This window comes from Mesoplodon densirostris, chromosome 6 (genome assembly GCF_025265405.1).
Source record: "Mesoplodon densirostris isolate mMesDen1 chromosome 6, mMesDen1 primary haplotype, whole genome shotgun sequence".
In the NCBI taxonomy this organism is placed as follows: domain Eukaryota; kingdom Metazoa; phylum Chordata; class Mammalia; order Artiodactyla; family Ziphiidae; genus Mesoplodon; species Mesoplodon densirostris.
In genome coordinates, this window is record NC_082666.1 from 56062593 (window position 1) to 56081923 (window position 19331).

At 41.9% G+C, this 19331-nt stretch overlaps 1 protein-coding gene and 1 long non-coding RNA gene across 4 annotated transcripts in view; one reads left to right on the forward strand and one right to left on the reverse strand.

Moving 5' to 3' along the window:
• LOC132492441 (uncharacterized) overlaps positions 1–19034 on the reverse strand; it is a 35617-nt gene extending 16583 nt beyond the window's left edge. Inside the window, exons 1-3 of one of the 3 annotated variants that reach the window (XR_009532815.1) lie at positions 18727–19034; positions 17486–17613; positions 7336–9345 (exon numbers count right to left, since the gene is read on the reverse strand). This is a non-coding gene — a long non-coding RNA (uncharacterized LOC132492441). Of the gene's footprint in view, positions 1–7335; positions 9365–17485; positions 17614–18726 lie in introns of those variants that run through there. The other 2 variants (XR_009532813.1, XR_009532814.1) reach the window with 2 other exon arrangements.
• CDKN2B (cyclin dependent kinase inhibitor 2B) lies at positions 5018–8600 on the forward strand. The gene is made up of 2 exons (XM_060101961.1): positions 5018–5591; positions 8256–8600. The coding sequence occupies exons 1-2, from the start codon at positions 5457–5459 to the stop codon at positions 8514–8516; spliced, it is 396 nt and encodes a 131-aa protein (XP_059957944.1). The 5' UTR covers positions 5018–5456; the 3' UTR covers positions 8517–8600.
• Positions 19035–19331: the final 297 nt, after the last annotated feature.

A 19331-nucleotide genomic window follows, 5' to 3' on the forward strand; every position in this document is an offset into this window, starting at 1 on the left:
TCAGTTCCTCAATCCTAATGCTGTCTTGTCATAGGGCAGAACTCTCATAAGAGTAAATTCTATCCTGAACTCATTTTGGTTGGGAAACCTGAAACTTTACCTAGGTTTCCTCTGTTGTTCTGTTGATGAACTAGGATTCTATTTCATCCTGGATGGCCCTCCTCTGGAAGCCAGACATCGCTACCTCTCTGACCATTGCCAGGAGTGCCTCTATTTATCATATTTTGTAACCCACACGAGGAATTTATATTTTCCATCCTTACAATTCTAATATCTGTGGCCTGGAAGTCTTGGTTCATATAGAGAGAACAATTTTACCATGAGAGGTTGGAAGAGTCCCATTTAAGCTCTAGATGCTGCCCAATCACTTCAGGCTTTTCGTGCGAAGAGACCAGTTAGGAAGTAAAGGAGTCATCTCTCCTAAAGAGGATACTTGATCATGTTTATCAGGAAAAGATAGGGCTTCTGAATCTAGAAGCATTCAGGAAAAAAGCATTTGATATCCAGGTAATCCACTGGAATATCTCGATATTTATCTGTCCAATTGTGATAGTAAATGGACAAGTATACCAGCCATGGTCTGAAAAGGGCATGGTTACTAGCTCACAACTCTCAGGAATGGGGGTCTACTTAACCTACTAAGTTAGACACCTAGATAACTAGATGTGCTAAGAGTGAGGGAATCTAGAAAGGGAGTTGAAGAGGGAGACAAGGATTATTAGTAGTGGCTTTGTAACCAGCTGCAGTAGCATGGGCTGTAGTTGTCTCCCTAACCTTCACAAGTATTCTGACTTGCTGTAGGGGTGAACTAGACTTCAAATTAGAATATGCCAAAGGAGAAATTATAGAGCTGAGAAAGAGGAGACTGTTATTACAATAAAAGTGGGAAATACGTTTTTTACATTTATTTAAACTAAAAAAGAAAGTTCAAACATTTTTCACATACCCCCCCCACCCCGCCTCTGGTACCACCAATCTGTTTTCTGTATTAATGAGCTTGATTATTTTTCTTTTGTTTCTTGGGGGGTGAGGGATTGTTTTTGTTTAGATTCCACATATAAAAGAGATCATATGGTATTTGTCTTTCTCTGTCTGGCTTATTTCACTTAGCATAATGCCCTCAAGGTCATTCACATTGTCATGAATGGGAAGCTTTCAGTCTTTTGCGGCAGATATATATATATATCAAGTTCTTTATCCATCTATCCATCAGTGGACACACAGGTTGTTTCCTTATCTTGGCTATTGTAAATAATTTATATGTCTTTCTGAGTTAGTATTTTCATTTTCTTCAGATAAATACACAGAAGTGGAATTACTGGATCATACAGTAGTTCTATTTTTAATTTTTTGAGGAAACTCCAACTGTTTTCCACAGTGGCTGCATCAATTTACATCCCACGAACAGTACACAGGGGTTGCCTTTTCTCCACATCCTCACCAACACTTGTTATTTCTTGTCTTTTTGATAATAGATATTTTAACAGGTGTGAGATATCTTACTGTGGTTTTGATTTGCATGTCCCTGGTGATTAGTGATGTTAAGCATCTTTTCATGTACCTGTTGGCCATCTGTATGTTCTTTGTAAAAATGTCTATTCAGACCTTCTGCCCATTTTCTAATAGGATTGCTTGTTTTCTTTGCTACTGAGTTGTATGAGTTCTTTCTATGTTTTGGATATTAGTCCCTTATCAGATATATGGTTTGGAAATATTTTCTCCCATTCTTAGGTTGCCTTTCATTTTGTTGATGGTTTCCTTTTCTGTGAAGAAGCTTTTTAGTATGATGTAGTCCCACTTACTTGTTTTTGCTTTTGTTGTCAGAGTCAAAAAGTCATTGCCAAGTCCTATGTTGAGGAGCTTACTGCCTATGTTTTCTTCTAGGAGTTTTATGGTTTAAGGTCTTACATTCATGTATTTAATTCATCTTGAGTTAATTTTTGTGTATGGTGTAAGATAGCTGTCAAGTTTCATTATTATGCATGTGGCTGTCCAGTTTTCCCAATACCATTTATTGAAGAGGCTCTCCTTTCCCCATTGTATATTCTTGGCTTCTTGGTCATAAATTAATTGACCACATAGTGTGGGTTTATTTCTGGGCTCCCAGTTCTGTTCCATTGATCTATGTATCTGTCTTTATGCCAATACCATACTGTTTTAATAACTGTAGTTTTGTAATGTAGTTTGAAATCAGAAAGTATGATGCCTCCAGCTTTGTTTTTCTTTCTCAAGATTGCTTTGGCTATTTGGGGATTTTTGTGGTTCCATAGAAATTTTAGTACTATTTGTTCTATTTCTTTGAAAAATGCCATTGGAATTTTGATAGGGATTGCATTGATTCTGAAACTCTATTTGTTGGTTTAAATGCCACTAGGGAGAGTTTCTTAAAATCTAGGACCCATATCTTATCCAACTGTGAACTGTGTTATAGGATATGCTGAACTAAGTTTTGTTGAACTAAATTTAATTACTGAATCCATTAGAGGGAAGATCCAACAATACTTCTTTAAAAGACAACCTGTTGGGGCTTCCCTGGTGGCGCAGTGGTTGGGAGTCCGCCTGTCGATGCAGGGGACGCGGGCTCGTGCCCCGGTCCGGGAGGATCCCGCGTGCCATGGAGTGGCTGGGCCCGTGAGCCATGGTCGCTGGGCCTGCGCATCCGGAGCCTGTGCTCCGTGGCGGGAGGGGCCATGGCAGTGAGAGGCCTGCGTACCGCAAAAAAAAAAAAAAAAAAAAAAAAAGGCAACCTGCCGTGTTGCATTTGTCTGTACACTAAATTTCAGAGTAATCAGGATGTTCTGATGAAGATATTCTTGACTGAGCCCATTTGCCACCACACCCACCAATATCAGTCTAGTGACTCAGCCCCTCCAGGTAACTGGCAAAGAAGCAATTCCATTCATTTCAAAGACCCTGGCTTCCTACCGTCCATCTTTTCTCTTCCTTCTCCCGTTCAACTGGCACACCTGTAATCCCCAATACACTGGGCATGGGAACTGGCCTCTAAGACTAGACCAAAACAGCTCATCCATGCTTTTCACCCAGCAGTAGACTTATATTCTTCTGGCCAGATCATAATAGAACCATCATCAACAAATAAAAAGACAGGTCTTTCCTAGATAAGAGTGGAGGTTCAAATAAGAGTGAAAGGGGACTTCCCTGGTGGCGCAGTGGTTAAGAACCCGCCTGCCAATGCAGGGGACTCGGGTTCGAACCCTGGTCCAGGAAGATCCCACATGCTGTGGAGCAACTAAGCCCATGTGCCACAACTACTGAGCCCATGTGCCACAACTATTGAAGTCCGGGTGCCCTAGAGCCTTAGAGCCTGTGCTCTGTAGCAAGAGAAGCCACCGCAATGAGAAGCGCGTGCACCACAACTAGAGAAACCCCGCGCACAGCAACCAACATCAATGCAGCCAAAAATAAATAAATAAACAAATTTATTTTTAAAAAAAAGAGTGAAAGGTAGAAGGAAGAGATATGGGGACATATGTATATGTATAACTGATTCACTTTGTTATAAAGCAGAAACTAACACACCATTGTAAAGCAATTATACTCCAATAAAGATGTTAAAAAAAAAGAGTGAAAGAGGAATTAAGAACCTGAAAACTAAGAAATGTGGTGTGGTGATAGAGAGAAAAATTGTTATTAATGCTGCCCCCTTCCCTTCCCCATCCAGGTTAATTTAAACTCTGTTGAGGCTCAGTCAGCAAATCTTTAGCCATAAACACCACTTCCATGCCACCCCCTACCCTGTCTGTGAAGAGCTCTTCTTTATTCTACAGTGGATTGGGAGGAGGGGAATCCAAGCTAAGATATGCTAGAAGAAACATGTGGAGTCTCTCATTTGTGAGTAAGCAAGCAATTGCCCTCCCCTTAAGATTGTGTTTCTCAGCACTCTAAACCAAAAATGATGTTATAGATAAGAGCTGTTAAATGTTAGCATTCTCATGTAGATCCTCACCAAAGTTTTCAGGCAACAGATACATAACTTGTGGTTCTCTTCTTATTTCAGTAGAGCATCACCTGTAATTTTTTTTAACCTTAAAAGCAATGCATATGTTAATACAAACTCACTTAAGAAGATTAGGAAGAAAAGCAAAGCACTTGGCCTTTAAATCTTCAGAAGTGGGTTTAATGACAGGTTCAGCCTGTTTAATGACAGGTCCAGAACCACATCCCTGTTTTATTATGTTTCATTATTACTGCATAATTTCCTTTATTACCCATGATAAATGGAAATCAAATACTTGCTGAGGTGGGTTTAAATAGGTAAGAGTACAAACAAAAATAGATTGTTCAAATATCATGAAACTGGGATCTCAGATTCTTAAAATATATATTTATATTTTTAAGTGAGGTACCAAGCTATAACTCTCAATCTCAAACTAGCTGTGTGTGAGATGTTTTTTCGTTTTTCTTGTTTTGTTTTGTTTTAGGACTGTATCCATAATTCAAAGATGAAAAGAATAAAAAGCACATTCAAAGCAGCATTCTCAGGATTTTTCACTTAGACTGATTTTTGGCTCATTCAAGTAGGAAGATACCCCCCCCCCCCCGCCAAATTGCTAAGGTTGATGCAAGACGTGAAGCTAGTGAAGTTCATTTACCGCCTGGGGATGAATTTAACCAGCATGACAGGTGCAGAGCTGTCACTTTAAGACATCTTAAGAGAGACGAGGTTATTTTAAATGCCTTTCTCTCAGCCTTTTGATTACACAGGGAGCGACTAACTTCTAGTGAAACCAGCTGGCCCGGGACGGAAGGAATAGAAATCCTCTGCTCCGCCTGCTGGAGGGAGGTGATTAAGAGCTGAGTGCACTGATTCGACCTTTCCAAAAAACGTAGCCTAGGATTGCTGGACACCCCGCAGCGAGTTGCGCAGCGGGCTCCGCTCTGCGGTGTCTGGCGCGTGCGGGCGGGCACCTTCTGGGCTGCTCTTCGTGGCCCCTACCCTCGCGGCTGTAACGTCAGCTGCCTGCCAGGCCTCCCAGGCAGCACAGTGGGACATGCCCGAACGGACAGGGGGCGGAGCCTAAGGAGGTGGGAAGCACCCAGCCCGACTGCCCAGCTGAAAACGAACTCAGTCCCTGCCGGCTCTCCACTCCGCCAGAGTGTAGCTCGGCGGTGAGGACGCTGCAACGCGCCCGCACTCTGCGGCCAGAGTGGATTCGCGCGACGTTGCGGCTGCGCGAGGGGCCTTTTCCTGGGAGCCATCCGGGAAAAGCCCGGCTTAACTACGTAGGCCTTTCGGCCATTGGACGGACCCCCCAAGCCGCAGAAGGACGGCGAAAGGGGACTGAAGCTGAACTGAGCTCTTTCCGAGTGGGGAGAGCCCGCTAGGGCGAGGTGGGAAGGAGGGGTGGGGCGTGTTGCGAAGCTCACGGCCAGCGGTGGATTATCCGGGATACTTTGCGCCTGGGGGCTGCGAAGTGAGCGAGGAGGACAAGGGCATGCTCAGTGGTGGCGGCAGTGATGCGGGCCTTTCCAACGCCGCGGCGCGGGGGCAAGTGGAGGCCGTGCGGCAGCTCCTGGAAGCCGGTGCGGATCCCAACAGACTCAACCGCTTCGGGAGACGCCCGATCCAGGTAGCTGGGGGCCCCGGGCCTCGCCGACAGGGGGCGCACAAACACGGCGCCGCGGCCTCCGTGGGAAGCGGCTAGGGACTGAGATCTCCACCGACTTAGACCTCTGTCTCTCTTGCTGGAGTATTGAGCTCAGGTGTAAAGCAGGTTTTCACCCACAAAAAAACTCTAAAGAAAGGTATTGGAAACCCCACTACTTGTTTGGTTTTCTTTTTAATGGGGAAAAAAAACCAATATCCCCTCTCCCATTTCATAAGAGATGCAAGGGATAGGTTCAACTGGAGAGGAAAGGGGAAAAGGAGAGGTTATTTGGGGAGGAGAACTGTTTTGTCTTATCTGTTTGTCTTTCAACAAACAGCGATCAACTTTCAACGATAGAGATAATTAAATTACAAGGTACACAATTTGGATTGAATTTAAGGAATCATACAAAATCACAGCACATGAAAAAAATCACCCTGAATCTTTAAGCTGTGATGTGAAATTTTGTATTCTTTCCTCATACAGACGAATTGAATACAAAGAAGACAGGATTCCTCAACCACAATACTTAATTCCTTTTATGTTAGCAGTGTCTCTTGAGTGTTACATAAGAAAAAAAAATGTGCTTCTATATATTTTTATTTAGTTATACTGAATGCTTGGATTACATAAGCATTGCTGCAGCTTTGTTAAATGGCAAAGGGTCTTTATAAATAGCCTCTTCATTGTTAAAATTCAATATGTTTAACTATTAATCCCACTTTAATTAGTGCTAAATATATTTTTAATTTCTTTAAAATCTAAGGTAATGTTTTGTGTTTTACTGTTGACTATTATGGTCATATTTAGTATTCACCTCACAATCACCTTCCAGAACCAAGCTGTTATTAAGGAATCTTGTTAATTGTGTAGATTTTAAAGAAAATATGTATTCATTCATTTTGAATTCATAGAAAATATTGGAAGAAATGACGGATTGTTTAAAGCAGCAACAATATGTAAAGTAGCTCTTAAAGACTTCAAATTATATTAATTGTTGAAAGGTTTGTCATTTTTAATTCACCATATTCTGAGATATTAAGAACCATTTTTCCCCCTCTTCTCTATGCATGAAATGCCCTTTACATCACTAATAGAAATCATATCATGGTTTCTAAGGGAGGAAATAGATGTTTTTAATATCCATGAAACAAACAAAAAATTTTGCGTACTATCTTTTGATTCCGTGGTACATTTTAAAACATAAACTCACAAGAACATATAACATTTTGTATATTCAATTATCAAAAATTATAATATATGGAATCTAAAAAAATGGTTCTGAAGAACCTAGGGGCAGGACAGGAATAAAGACGCAGATGTAGAGAATGGACTTGAGGACACGGAGAGGGGGAAGCGGAAGCTGGGACGAAGTGAGAGAGTGGCATGGACATATATACACTACCAAATGTAAAATAGATAGCTAGTGGGAAGCAGCCACATAGCACAGGGAGATCAGCTCGTTGCTTTGGTGCTTTGTGACCACCTAGAGGGGTGGGATAGGGAGGGTGGGAGGGAGACGCAAGAGGGAGGAGATATGGGGATATATGTATATGTATAGCTGATTCACTTTGTTATAAAGCAGAAACTAATACACCATTGTAAAGCAATTATACTCCAATAAAGATGTTTAAAAAAATAAAGTAAAATAAAGGAAATCGGAAACTTGAATGGATAAACATTAAAAAATTATTTTATTGTTAAAATAAGAAAGTAAATACTTGCATAATGTACATGTACACAAATGGATACTATAGGATTACTGCTCCAAAACATCCTTTTTCTAAATTATGCATTGCTCTGATGTGACTGCTAAGATCCAAGCTCTTTTTTAGATAGCAAAATGTTTACTATTCAACATTATAAAATCCTGTACAATGTAAATATAGTGTTTATTTTACATTACCTCAAATATATTATCCTCTAAACGTTAGCCTTTATCTATAATGTTAAATATTAAAAGTGGTGAACCATTCATTAAAAACAATTTGTTTTCATCATCTTATAAAACTATGCATGACTTTACTTTTTCCCTTCTATCTCCAATTTTGGCTCCAACTGTGGGACTGTATTCCCTTTATGAGCAGAGACATATATAACAGTGAAAAGCAAACGCCTTCCACAGGGGGTTTACTGCAAGAACTAAACAAAGTAAACCTTGTTTTAGACTTAGTTGTTTCTTATTTTCTCTTCTAAAGCACTGCTCTAACTTCTAAAATAAATGTATCAGCTGACTGCCTAGTAAATTTTTTAGACTGGGATTATGGCTGGGGTAGAGGGAAGAAAAAGGAAAATAATTTAAGACTTTAAAAGTCTTTTAACTCCACTCATAAATCATTTAACAAAATAGACTCCCCCGTTTCAATGGAAATTTTAAAGAAATCTCCCGCAACGGCGATAAGCAGTTTATCATCAGCTCTTTCTTGTCTTCCCACGTTTGGCGAATAAAATGGAACTAATTAGGGCTGAGTAGAGTATAATTGGGGCTGGGGCCGGGGTGGGGGTGGGGGATGGTATTGCGTCAGCAAATGAAGCTTAACTAGACTCCTGATGCTTGTAAGAGCCTCTAGATCATGAATAGGTATTTCTTTGAGAAGACTCTACCTGCCCCCACCCCGGTCCTGACCACTCTGCTCTCTCCGGCAGGTCATGATGATGGGCAGCGCCCACGTGGCCGAGCTGCTGCTGCTCCACGGTGCGGACCCCAACTGCGCGGACCCCGCCACCCTCACCCGACCTGTGCACGACGCCGCCCGGGAGGGCTTCCTGGACACGCTGGTGGCGCTTCACCGAGCCGGGGCGCGGCTGGACGTGCGCGACGCCTGGGGCCGCCTGCCCGTGGACCTGGCTGAGGAGCGGGGCCACCGCGACGTCGCCCGCTACCTGCACGCGGCCGAGGGAGACTGATGGCGCGTGCACACAGCCGCCCCAAACGACCTTTCTCTCCAGTTCCCCACCCCAACTTAGTTCAATGAGGTCTGCAAACGTGGAGCGGCGGAAGTCTTCCTGGGCGACCTGATTCCCCGCGGGGAAGGAGGGCAAGACCGGGAAGAAATTTTTTTTTCTCTGGATGCAGCCCTCGACACTCACCGTGAAGTGAAACGCAGAGAGGTGGGGCAAATGGATTTCCAGCGAGATTTAGGAGCCTAATGTGGAATTCCCAGGTTTATTTTTCAGGGTTTTCTGGCGAAAAGTGGCACGTGAAGAAATCCGCGAAGGAACCCAAGCGCTGCGAATCTTCACACAAAAGATGCTGGGGCGGAGTGGGAGGCGGCGGTGACTGGCATTTGGGTGGGAGGCAGGTGATAACGTTCGCCCCACTGACCTTGAAGGACCCCGCCCCGTAAGCCCCCACTTCAGGCGTTAGGCTCTGGGGATATGAGGGCAAAGCTGAAGACGGAGGACCAATCAACGATGACGGTCGTCGTGAGCTCTTTCTTTACAAGCTGCACGGAGCAGAGCAGGTCACGTGCAAAACGCTCCATAATGGAAGCCTTGGGGACTCGCGCCCAGCTCCACCGGATAGGGACAGGGAAGAGAGGACCCGGAAGCCACCTCGAACTTGCCCGCTTATTCTAAAGTCCCCAGGGCAAGGTGGTTCTGAACAGCTCTCCAAAAGGGACGCTCGTTTGCTGTTGTTAAATCAAGGCGAGATTCCTGCGGCGTTCCAGCAGTCCGCGCGCAGACTGGCTGAAGTCGGAGATTGTAGCGAGAGCAACTGTAGGTAGGCCGTTAACTGTAACGATTTGTTTAATCTATGAGCGGTAGGAGACAGAGAGCCCCCGTAAATTGCCACTTGAAAAGATTTCGTGATACTTTGTCCTTCCGGGTGGTTCTTCAGTAGCAGTCTCACTTACGGAGACTTTAAATAACAAAGTAACTCGTGGCCCTTGGGAAAGAGGTGAGGAAGAACTACGGCTTTTACACGAAGCTATAGCACAGTGGCAACGCCCAGATTACTTTGATCCTTAACCTATTTCTTTCTTTGTTAAATTTTCTGTTTCCTTTACTACAGTCTCAGGGGGTCAAACAATGAAATATTACAAATGTATTTTAGAAGACCCATGCACTTACCCAGTAAATTATCTCGGGATATTTCCCAAAGGGTTGCTAAAAGAGTAGATTGAATATAAAACTGTTGAAAATATATGATGATGGCTCGTGGAATGTCTTAATATCTGCTGAACAAACTGAAGGTGTACTGTTTGGGGATTTAATTTCCAGTGTTGCTTGATACATTACAGCATTGGAATAACTGATATTTCACTGTTTTAATGTAAAAAATTTGAGATTGGACTCCAAGATTTTGGCTTAAAACATGATTCCATTCCTAATTTAAAGAAGTTGTGGAATCTGATGACAACCTGATATTAAGGGAAACTAAGTCAAGAAAATGTGGTTGGGTACTATAGGGTTCTGTGAGATCCACAGCCATATATATATATATTATATATATATATATATTATATATATATAATATATATATATATTTGGCAAATATATATATATTCGGCAAATATATATATATATATATATTTGGCAAAACCAAAGCAGCATACATTATTGGAAAATCAAGTACCACCTGGTTGCACTGAAATAGTAATTTATGAATACATGTAAAAGTAAATTCAGATTTCAAATCCACCTGGTAGGCAGATTTGGTCAATGTGTTTTATCAGCAGCACAAGAAGTATATACTGTTAAATCTGTTTTAAGATTTCACTTTGAAGGATACATGCAAGCAAATATAGCTCTATATACATGAGCCCTGCTTCTGGCTCTATTTTACAATTACAGAAAAATATACATGTTAATTTCTGTATCTAAATCTAAAATATTACCAAGGTTTGTACACATCTTACTACCTGACCTTCATTGCAAGATCTGGAAGTGAAATAAATTCAGAATTCAATAATGTATTCATTTGGCCTCATTTTTATATTTCCTTTTTCAGCCGAGTGAATGGATGAGAAAACAAGGATGATTTACTATGAAAGCAAAATCTATTTAAAATTTCCTGTGTTCTAATGGCTAAAATTAGTAATTTCAGATATAAGGAATGAAATAGATTCAAACAGAGAGCTCAAGATCCATACAGCTCCAAATGGCTTTGGGAAAGTGTGTTCATAGGAATGCTTTATTATATTTTATTTCTATATTATGACAAAAGCAATATGACTATGGAGTCCAGGACCAAATTAGTTTATTTTATGATGCTAGGTAATGGACCTTCAGCAAATAAATAAAACTAATTTAACTTAGACCAACCATATTGAGATTCTATATTGTCCTTCCTTTATGGGAAATGTTAAAAACAAACTACTTGTGTGTTAATATGTAATAGTGAATAGGGATTTTTTTAACCACCTCTGCAAGTATCAATTATTTTTAAAAAACTTATTTTCCTTTTATGCTTTATCAGAGGCTGATTATTTTTATGATAGGGTGTAATTTTTCCAATGTTCAAGACGTTGCCACTCTACGAAAAGAAAAGAAAAGAAAAAAGAGCAAGTAGAATTAGTCATCTTCAAAAATGATAGAAATAATCTTGGAAGCACTCTTGTGGACTGCCTTCTGAAACAAATGCAAAAGCTGGTGTCATCTACAGTCATCTTCTTAGCAGACTAAGAAGTCTGCTTTGGTATTTATGTCAGCAGCTAATCATAACTAAAATCTGACATGACTACTAAGTTTTCACTATCAACAAACTATTTCATTATCTTGTGAAAACTTGAAGAATAAATTTTAGGTTGGCATAATTTCACAGTGTTCAATTACCAAGCTTAAAAAGATGGAAAGGGGGAGAAATACGTAAGAAAATAAGAACATTTTAATTTTAAAAATTACTTGAAGGAGCAACAAGAGTTGAATCACAATACTTTCAATATCTTCTCCTGTTCTATTTATAATCCCAGGGAAGAAAGAGTGAATGAAGCAGAGAGAAATTAGGACTTGATTGGAAGGTAGAAAACCTGGGTTCTGGTATTAGTTCTTCAACTAATTCAATATATGACCTACTAAATCATGTGACATGATTAGCCCCAATTTCCTCATCTATAAAAGATGGGAGTTGGACTAGATTACTTTTAAGCTCCCTACCATCACTAAAGTTTTTATCGCTTTATAAGTTTGTTGCATACATGACTGTAATGGGGTCTTATATTTTATTAGTAATGATTTTGCCATTTTGCTTGTCTGAGCCAAGAAAAGCTATATAAAGGAATAGAGAGAAGAGATGCATTTTTAAATTCTGGAGCCCTGGGGGGTGGGGGATCTTCATAAGCACCACCTCCACCAGTTAGTTGAGAAGTTACCAACAAGTTTGTGGAAACTAGCACAGAAAAGATGCTTTGCAAAATAAATATGTAGTTTAATTTTAAGCTCTTTCTTACTTATTTTTCCTCTGATTTTTTTCTGTTGCATTTTGTATTTCTCTCATGTGACTCATAGCCACCAAAAGAATTCACTTCTTTAAGTGAGATAAGCAGGTAGACCCAATAAATTTATTAAAATAATGCTGAATTAGGTGTTTACAAACTAATGTAAATGCTCTGAAAGAAACAGTGTTTTTTAAGTAAACACATAACAAGTGATACTGACCTAAATGGGGTTGGTATAGGAGTTGGAACCAAGAAAAAATGTTGGGGGTATTGGAAGGAATAGAAAGTGCAAAGGCACGAGAATGCTAAAATATGCAGAAAAGTCATTAGAAGATGAACACTGTAAATAGCTGCTGTGGAGTTTACAGACCCATTTCTAAAGGTCTGTTCTTTCTGGTTTGTTTCCATTGGATTCCATGATGTTTTAGGTCCCTAAATGTTGCCTGGGTGATAGTAGGAACCAGCTGGTCAGGGAAGAGCTCTGTATCACCTCAATATCAATACATGTTGATTTATATTACTGTGATTAATATGTAATCCATGCCAGTTACATATTATTTCATTAGTAGCACTGGCTTCCAAGCAAAATTTCCTGTATTACATAATTAACAAAGGGATGATATATACAAGTTACCATTTCTATAAAGTATTTGTTTCCTTTATGCAAGGAATGCTATTAAAGTCTGAGTGAGGAATTCAAGAGGCCAAAAAGGACTCCTACCACTTGTAAAAGCTGATCCTGAGAAAAGTTTTATAGAAAATCAAGACAGTAGGGAATGAGCAGATTCCCATTATTTCAGGCCTGGGAGTATTTCACAAACCCCACCAGCATGTAGACCATAAGCAGTTTGTTTTGGTTTTATTTGATTAATTCTGTTAAACTACTCATCCATCTTCCACAAAACACCACCATGCCTCTCCTCCTTCTATTCCTTTTGTTACTTTCTTTTCATCTCATTCTCTGCCCTCCTGAAATGGCTGACTTGTATTATAATTTGAAGTTTGCAATCAATATAAGCCAAAGATTTTTCTGGGGAAAAAAAAACTTTGAAGATGATATACAGACTGTCTCACAGACATCTACATTTTATTGGAAATTTACAAAGGAACCCCTGTTAATGCCCTTCTCATTCAGAAGCCCCTGACATTAGACCTCCAGTAGATCTATAGAGTCAGTGCTGGCACATAAAATGTTTTACAACAGAGTTAAAGTGGAAACTTTAAGACCAATTACAGTAATTAAACCATGGCTCATTTCCCTTTCAAGTTTCGCCTCCTCCCAAAATGCATAATCTATTTGTCTGTCTTCTCTTTGGAATACTCTATATTATGAAAGGATTGGTGCTACTTCCTTTGAACCCTTTCTTGTGTGACCTCAGGGTCTCCATTTCATTTTAACGAAACGCCACTCTACCTTCTTCTCACTTTGCAAATTTCTTCATCCCCTTGCCTTAGCTGAAAACTGGGTTTCCCTGAGAATTCCCCTTTCTTCTGACCAGATAATAGGTACTGAGCTGTGGATAAGACTGGGAGTCAGAACCAGTCATGAGTGTCTGCTGTTTGGGTGGCTTTCAGTATAGTCCTAAACCAGATAGGTAAAGGTTATTCATTGTTTTTCAGTTTTCACTCATCTCATAGTATAAATAATTGCATTTTGTTTTCCTTATCAAATTAAGTTGTAAATAATTTCAGTGTGTGTCATTATGTATTTTATAATATGTTTATAAGAGATAACATATAAACATAAAACAGTAAACATTTTTTCTGTTCACAGAGCCACAGATAGGTCAACAGATTATGACAACACACAGAGTTTTCTTCTGAAGGGTGAATGTTGGAAATATTTATATCCAATGGCTTCTCATTCTGTCTGTGGGTTATGAGTACCAAGCTCTATCACCTTTCCTAGGGCACAGCAGTACCCTGTACAGTCTCCTATATCTGCTCCCAATATGCCACCTTAGAGTTATAAGCTATAAAACTTGCCTAAAATATTTTGTCATCCTCTACTACTCTCTAATGTCTAGACTGCCTTGGACAGTTAAAGATATCATATATGGATCCATTTCAGAGCTGCAGGAGCCTTTTGATCTGTTTAAATCCCACCTTGAACAGAAGAATTTAATGTCATCCCCTTTCTAGGGAAAAAATACATGACATTTCATTTTACATTCACCCTCAGGTATTTATTATGTCCGTACAATGATGGTGCTGTCCCCATCAGTCATTTGAGACCAACATATAGGGAAGTTGTTCTCAACCCTGGCTCTCAATCATTCATGTTCTAAATTTTGAATTCACTGACCAACTTCAGGACTACAAAATTAGAATCTCTAGTTTTGGAGCCAAAAATTTCCATAGATGTTACTCTGAAATTCTTGTTCATGGTAAACTTACAAACAGTACAGAAAGTAAACAGAATTAATATCTCCTGAAACCTCCCTATCCACCATTCTCACTATCCAGGATTAACCACTATTTTTAAAAACTTTTAATCAACTTCCCAGAAATATAGGTACACATAATTGTAAACAGCCCTGCCCCAACACACACATTTAGGAAACCATTCTGCAACTTGTTTTTTTTGATAGTAGATCTTTGACAACTTGCATTAGGAAATAAAGATGCACTTCATTTTTTGTATAGCTGCATAGTTTTGTATTTTATGGATAAACCCAAATTTTTTAAAACCAGTCTCTTATTAACAAACATATAAATTATTTCCTTTTTTTTTGCTACTGCATATGCTACTATAAAGAACCTTTTTTTCATCCTTGTATGAGCAATCTGTATCAATTTATAGAAGTGATATTGCTGAGGCTAAAGGCTCTCTCTTTTTCTCTCACACAAACACACACACATACCGTGTATGTCTGCACATATGTGTGTGTAAAATATTTCCATACTTATGTGTGTATATATGTGTATGTGTGTATCTTCAATAATATATATACACGTATATGTGCATATATACTTTTCATACTTAGATGAGTTATAGGAGTGGAACTGCTGAGTCAAAGGGTAATACATATATTCATGCATATGTAATATGTATTTCTTTCCATACGTATATACACACTACATAAACAGTATACATATTTCCATACATCTATTTATGTATGTGTATATTTGCATACATAAACTCAGTGGAATTGCTGAGTCAAAGGGTATGTATATGCACATACAGTTTTAATAAATACTGTAAAGTTGCCTTCCAAAATGAATGTACCAAGTTACGATAGTATGTAAGAAGACTGTTTTCTGAAACTTTGCCAATGTTATCACTCTTTTTATTTTTGCCACACCTGTAGGTATATGTCAGTGTTTTTGTTACATTTCTTTACTAACCAGTAAAATTGAATATATTTTCATAATTTTTTGACCATTTGACTATTTGAATATCCTCTACTCTAAACTGCCCATTATATTATTTGCTAACTTTTCTACTGGGTTATTTTTTTACTCACTTATGTATTTATATATTCTAGAAGTTAATATTTTATATGTGTTCAAATAATAGTTTTTAAATCTTCTAGTGTTTTGTGTCTTATACCTTTGGGGTTTTTAGTTTGAGCATGTGCAATATTAGGGAAGTTTCTCACAGAATTTTGATAATCAAGAGATACCTGAGGGAAAAAGCTAGTGTCCTAGGACATCACGGCTAGAGGGTAGTTGGGTGGTGTGGCACAGACAAGGTATTAGTAAAATGCCCTCTCCTATCTCTGCCTGTGGGATGAATTTGCTGATCCAAAATAGAAAATCATTTTAAAAAAATAGAAAATAATTTTCCTCCATTCAAAAACTCAGATCTGCCAAGTCAGTTTTTAGGCCAAAGGAAGAGAGCAAAGAAAAGCTCCGACATTCAATGATCCTCTTTCTGCAAAAATGACCCATCAATAGTTCACTTCCTATTGACTCTGTTTAGCACAACAGAAAGGGCACAAGGCTTTTAGTCCAAAGATCTTCTTAATGATTCCAGCCCTGGCACTTGCTGGCTATAAAGTATCTAAGATTTGAGTGCCTCTAGGCCTCAGTCTTCTCACCTGTAAAGTAGGGTAGTAATCCAAATTCAAAGAGCCGCTGTGAGGATAAGTAATACAAGCGAAAGTGTGCACAAATAACACTGATCAGCTCTTGATCATACTGTTCTTGAAGAACACAAAGCCAAAGTCATCTGGAATTCCAAACGTGTTTGGAATGCCACAAATTAGTTGTGTTGCTAAAGATTCATCTTCATAATTGTATTTTGCTTAGTCTAATATTAAAATTAGGTAGAATTCCCCTGCATACCACAACTAACAAAACACAGGTGTTGGGTAGCAGGGGAAAACCAAGATGGAATTTAAGTTTTAAGTTTTATATTCATTGAACACAGAGCTTACTGTATAGTAGTAATCTTACTCAGTGCTCTTACTCAAATGGCATTCCCCTGAAGTGGGTAACTCCCCTTATCCCCAGAACAAGTTTGGGCGGAGAGGAAATGGTTATAGGTTAAGCTATACAGGCCCAATCAATACAGACAGATTCCAGAATTTAAACTTGGTTGGGAAACTGAGGCTCAGCAGACCTTTCAGGCATAATAGGATAATGTGAGGTTTAATTTTATGTGTCAACTTGGCTAGGCTGTGGTACCCAATTGTTTGGTCAAACACCAATCAAGATATTGCAGTAGAGGTATTTTTTAGATATAATTAACATTTAAATCCATAGACTTTAAATAAAGCAGATTATCCTCCATCATCTGTGTGGGCCTCATCCAATTAGTTGAAGGCCTTAAGTGAAAAGAGGTTGCCCAAGGAAGAAAGAATTCTGTCTCTAGGCTGCCTTCTGACTCAAAACTGCAACATCAATTCCTCCCTGGGTCTCCAGCCTGCCTACTTGTCTTGCAGACTTCAGACTTGCCAGCCCCACAACTGGGTAAGCCAATTCCTTAAAATAAATCATACAAGCGCGCACACACACACACACACACACACACACAATTGGTTTTGTCTCTAGAGAACCCTGACTAATAATTTCAAGAAATGTGTAATACAGGTTTTCTCACCCTCCCGCACCATGGTTTACTGCCGCAGCTAGTAACTCTGCCTGGGTCCAGGAAACCCTTCTCTCTTCCACTTCTCCAGGGTCCTTAAATGATACTGTGCTGAAACTGGGCAGCATTTCCCCTCCAGGATGCTTTCTCTGATTCCCCACCTCCTAAAGTACCCCTCTTCTGTTTGCCATAAAATGAAATTCCCTCACTATAATTGTATGTTTTTACTAGTCCATCTCTCTCCTATGAGGTTTATTTGGGGGGGGGGGTGGAGGAGGGGAATCATAGGTGTGGTGCAAGACAGAGCAAGACCGGCCTTCCACGGAGTTTACATACTAACTACTGACAGACAAACAAGTAAACAATTACTTATGATAACTTCTGTATGGTAAGTGCTTTAGGGGAAAAAAAAATACGGTGCCTGGAGGAAGAGTCTCTGAGGGGGGCGGGGGGGCGGATACCTGAGAAGCGCCCTGAAGGAGTAGGAGCTAGCCTTGTGAAGAGCCAGAAAGCACATTCATTCTGTCACAGAGGAGCGGCAAGCAGCCTCAGCATGGAGCCTGGGTGTTCCGTAAATTCTGAGGGAGTCCTACAGGAGAGGGGAGAGGTGCATTTGTAAAAGTTATTTAGAGTGGCTATTTAAGCCTGGTCCCTAAGTCTCACTTCAGCCGGCGGGTCAGGAGGCTACATCCTGTGCGGAGGTGAGGGACGGGGAGTGGAAGCAGCCTGCGTGCCGCTGGACCCGGTCTCTCAGTTACAGTACGGTGGCTTGCACCATCCAAGCCTCACTTGCCTCCTCTAGATAGTGAGAGGCTTGGCGTCTGATTCATAGGACCTGTCGTCTGTCTCGCTATGGATCCACTCCTGCAGCTCGGCCAGTAGGCTCGGCCACAAGTAAAGGAAGCCACTTCGAGGCGGGCCACCTTTCAGGCTCCGAAGGCTGGGCCTAGTCCCACATCCTCTCTTACACGCCGGGCCGGCCAGGCCGCGCCTCCAGCCCGCGAGGCTCTCGGCCCATCGAGACTGACTTCAGGCCCGGGAAGTTGGGGCATCGGGTCAGCACCGCCCGCCTGAAAGAGGCGTCCTGGGCTCGACCACTCGCCTTCGGGGGAGCCGGCGAACCCGCGCCAAAGCTCCATCCAGCCCGACAGCCGGGACCCGTCAGTCTGCGCTCCGGAACCCGGCTCCTGCGTGTCCTCAGGCCGCCTCGGTGTCCTCGACTCACCCCTCCTTTATGCGGCTCTTTCCTTTCCTTCCCCCGCTTTTCCTGTGCCGAGTGGACCCCAGCAGCGCGGGGTGGCGGGGGGTGTCCAGAAAGAAAGGGTCAGTGATGTGGAAGAAAAGAGGGGGAAGAGGGAGGAGGGGAGGAGAGAGGAGAGGGACCACGCCGAAGAGTCAGGCAGCAAGAGGGAAGGGTGTCGGAGCGCCGGGCGGAAGGAGGAGGAGGAGGCTGCGGGAGGAACGACCAGTGGACGCGGGGACAACGGGAGAGCGGGGAGCAGCCGTGGGGGAGGGGAGCACCGCGGCAGGAGGAAAGAGGAAGAAGCGTTCAGATGCTTCTCTGAGCGGGATGTTAAAACCGAAAATAAAAATTGCCTGGTGAATGGACTGCTGGCCTAGCCCAGAGCCCTCCGCAACGCGGGGAGCAGGCAGGGGAAGGGGCGCCCCGATCCAGCAGGGGTTGGGGTTCGGCTCCGCCTACCTGGTCCGGCGCGGGGCCCGCCGCTCCAGCGGCGCCAGCGCCACGCAGTGTCCAGATGTCGCAGCAGTTTCCTTTAATTTCGCTCGTTTCCCAAATCGAGAAGTGGAGCATAGCGCCATTTCTTTAAAAACTGACATCCAGCCTCCTGAATGGCGGATAGACCCATGAGATAAATTTGCTTTTTTTTTCTTCCTTTTTCTCTTTTAAATAATCCGGTTTGGAGAAAGGAAGAACCCCCAGCGTGGGGAGCGAGGAATAAAGGAAGGGGGACAGGGAAGCAGGGACGCGAGCTGGACCGCGGCGGTTCCTGATATGGCAGGGTCAGGTGACGGATGTTGCGAGGGGGCGGGCTGCCTGGAGATGCGTTGTGGCGTCAGGACCTTGAGCTGTCACCGCGTGGGGCGCCCGCGCGGAGGGTGGGAAGGTGGCGGCGCGGGCGGGTGAGGGGGCGCGGACAGGGCGGGAAAGAGGAGGTGGGCGGGAGGGAGAGGAACCTAGGACGCTAGCTGCCCGCGCGCGCGCCTCCAGGCGCCTCAGCCCGCCTTTCCCGCGCGCGCTGGGCGCAGAACGGTTCTGGGCTCTGAGGAGGTGGGGGGCGAGCGGGC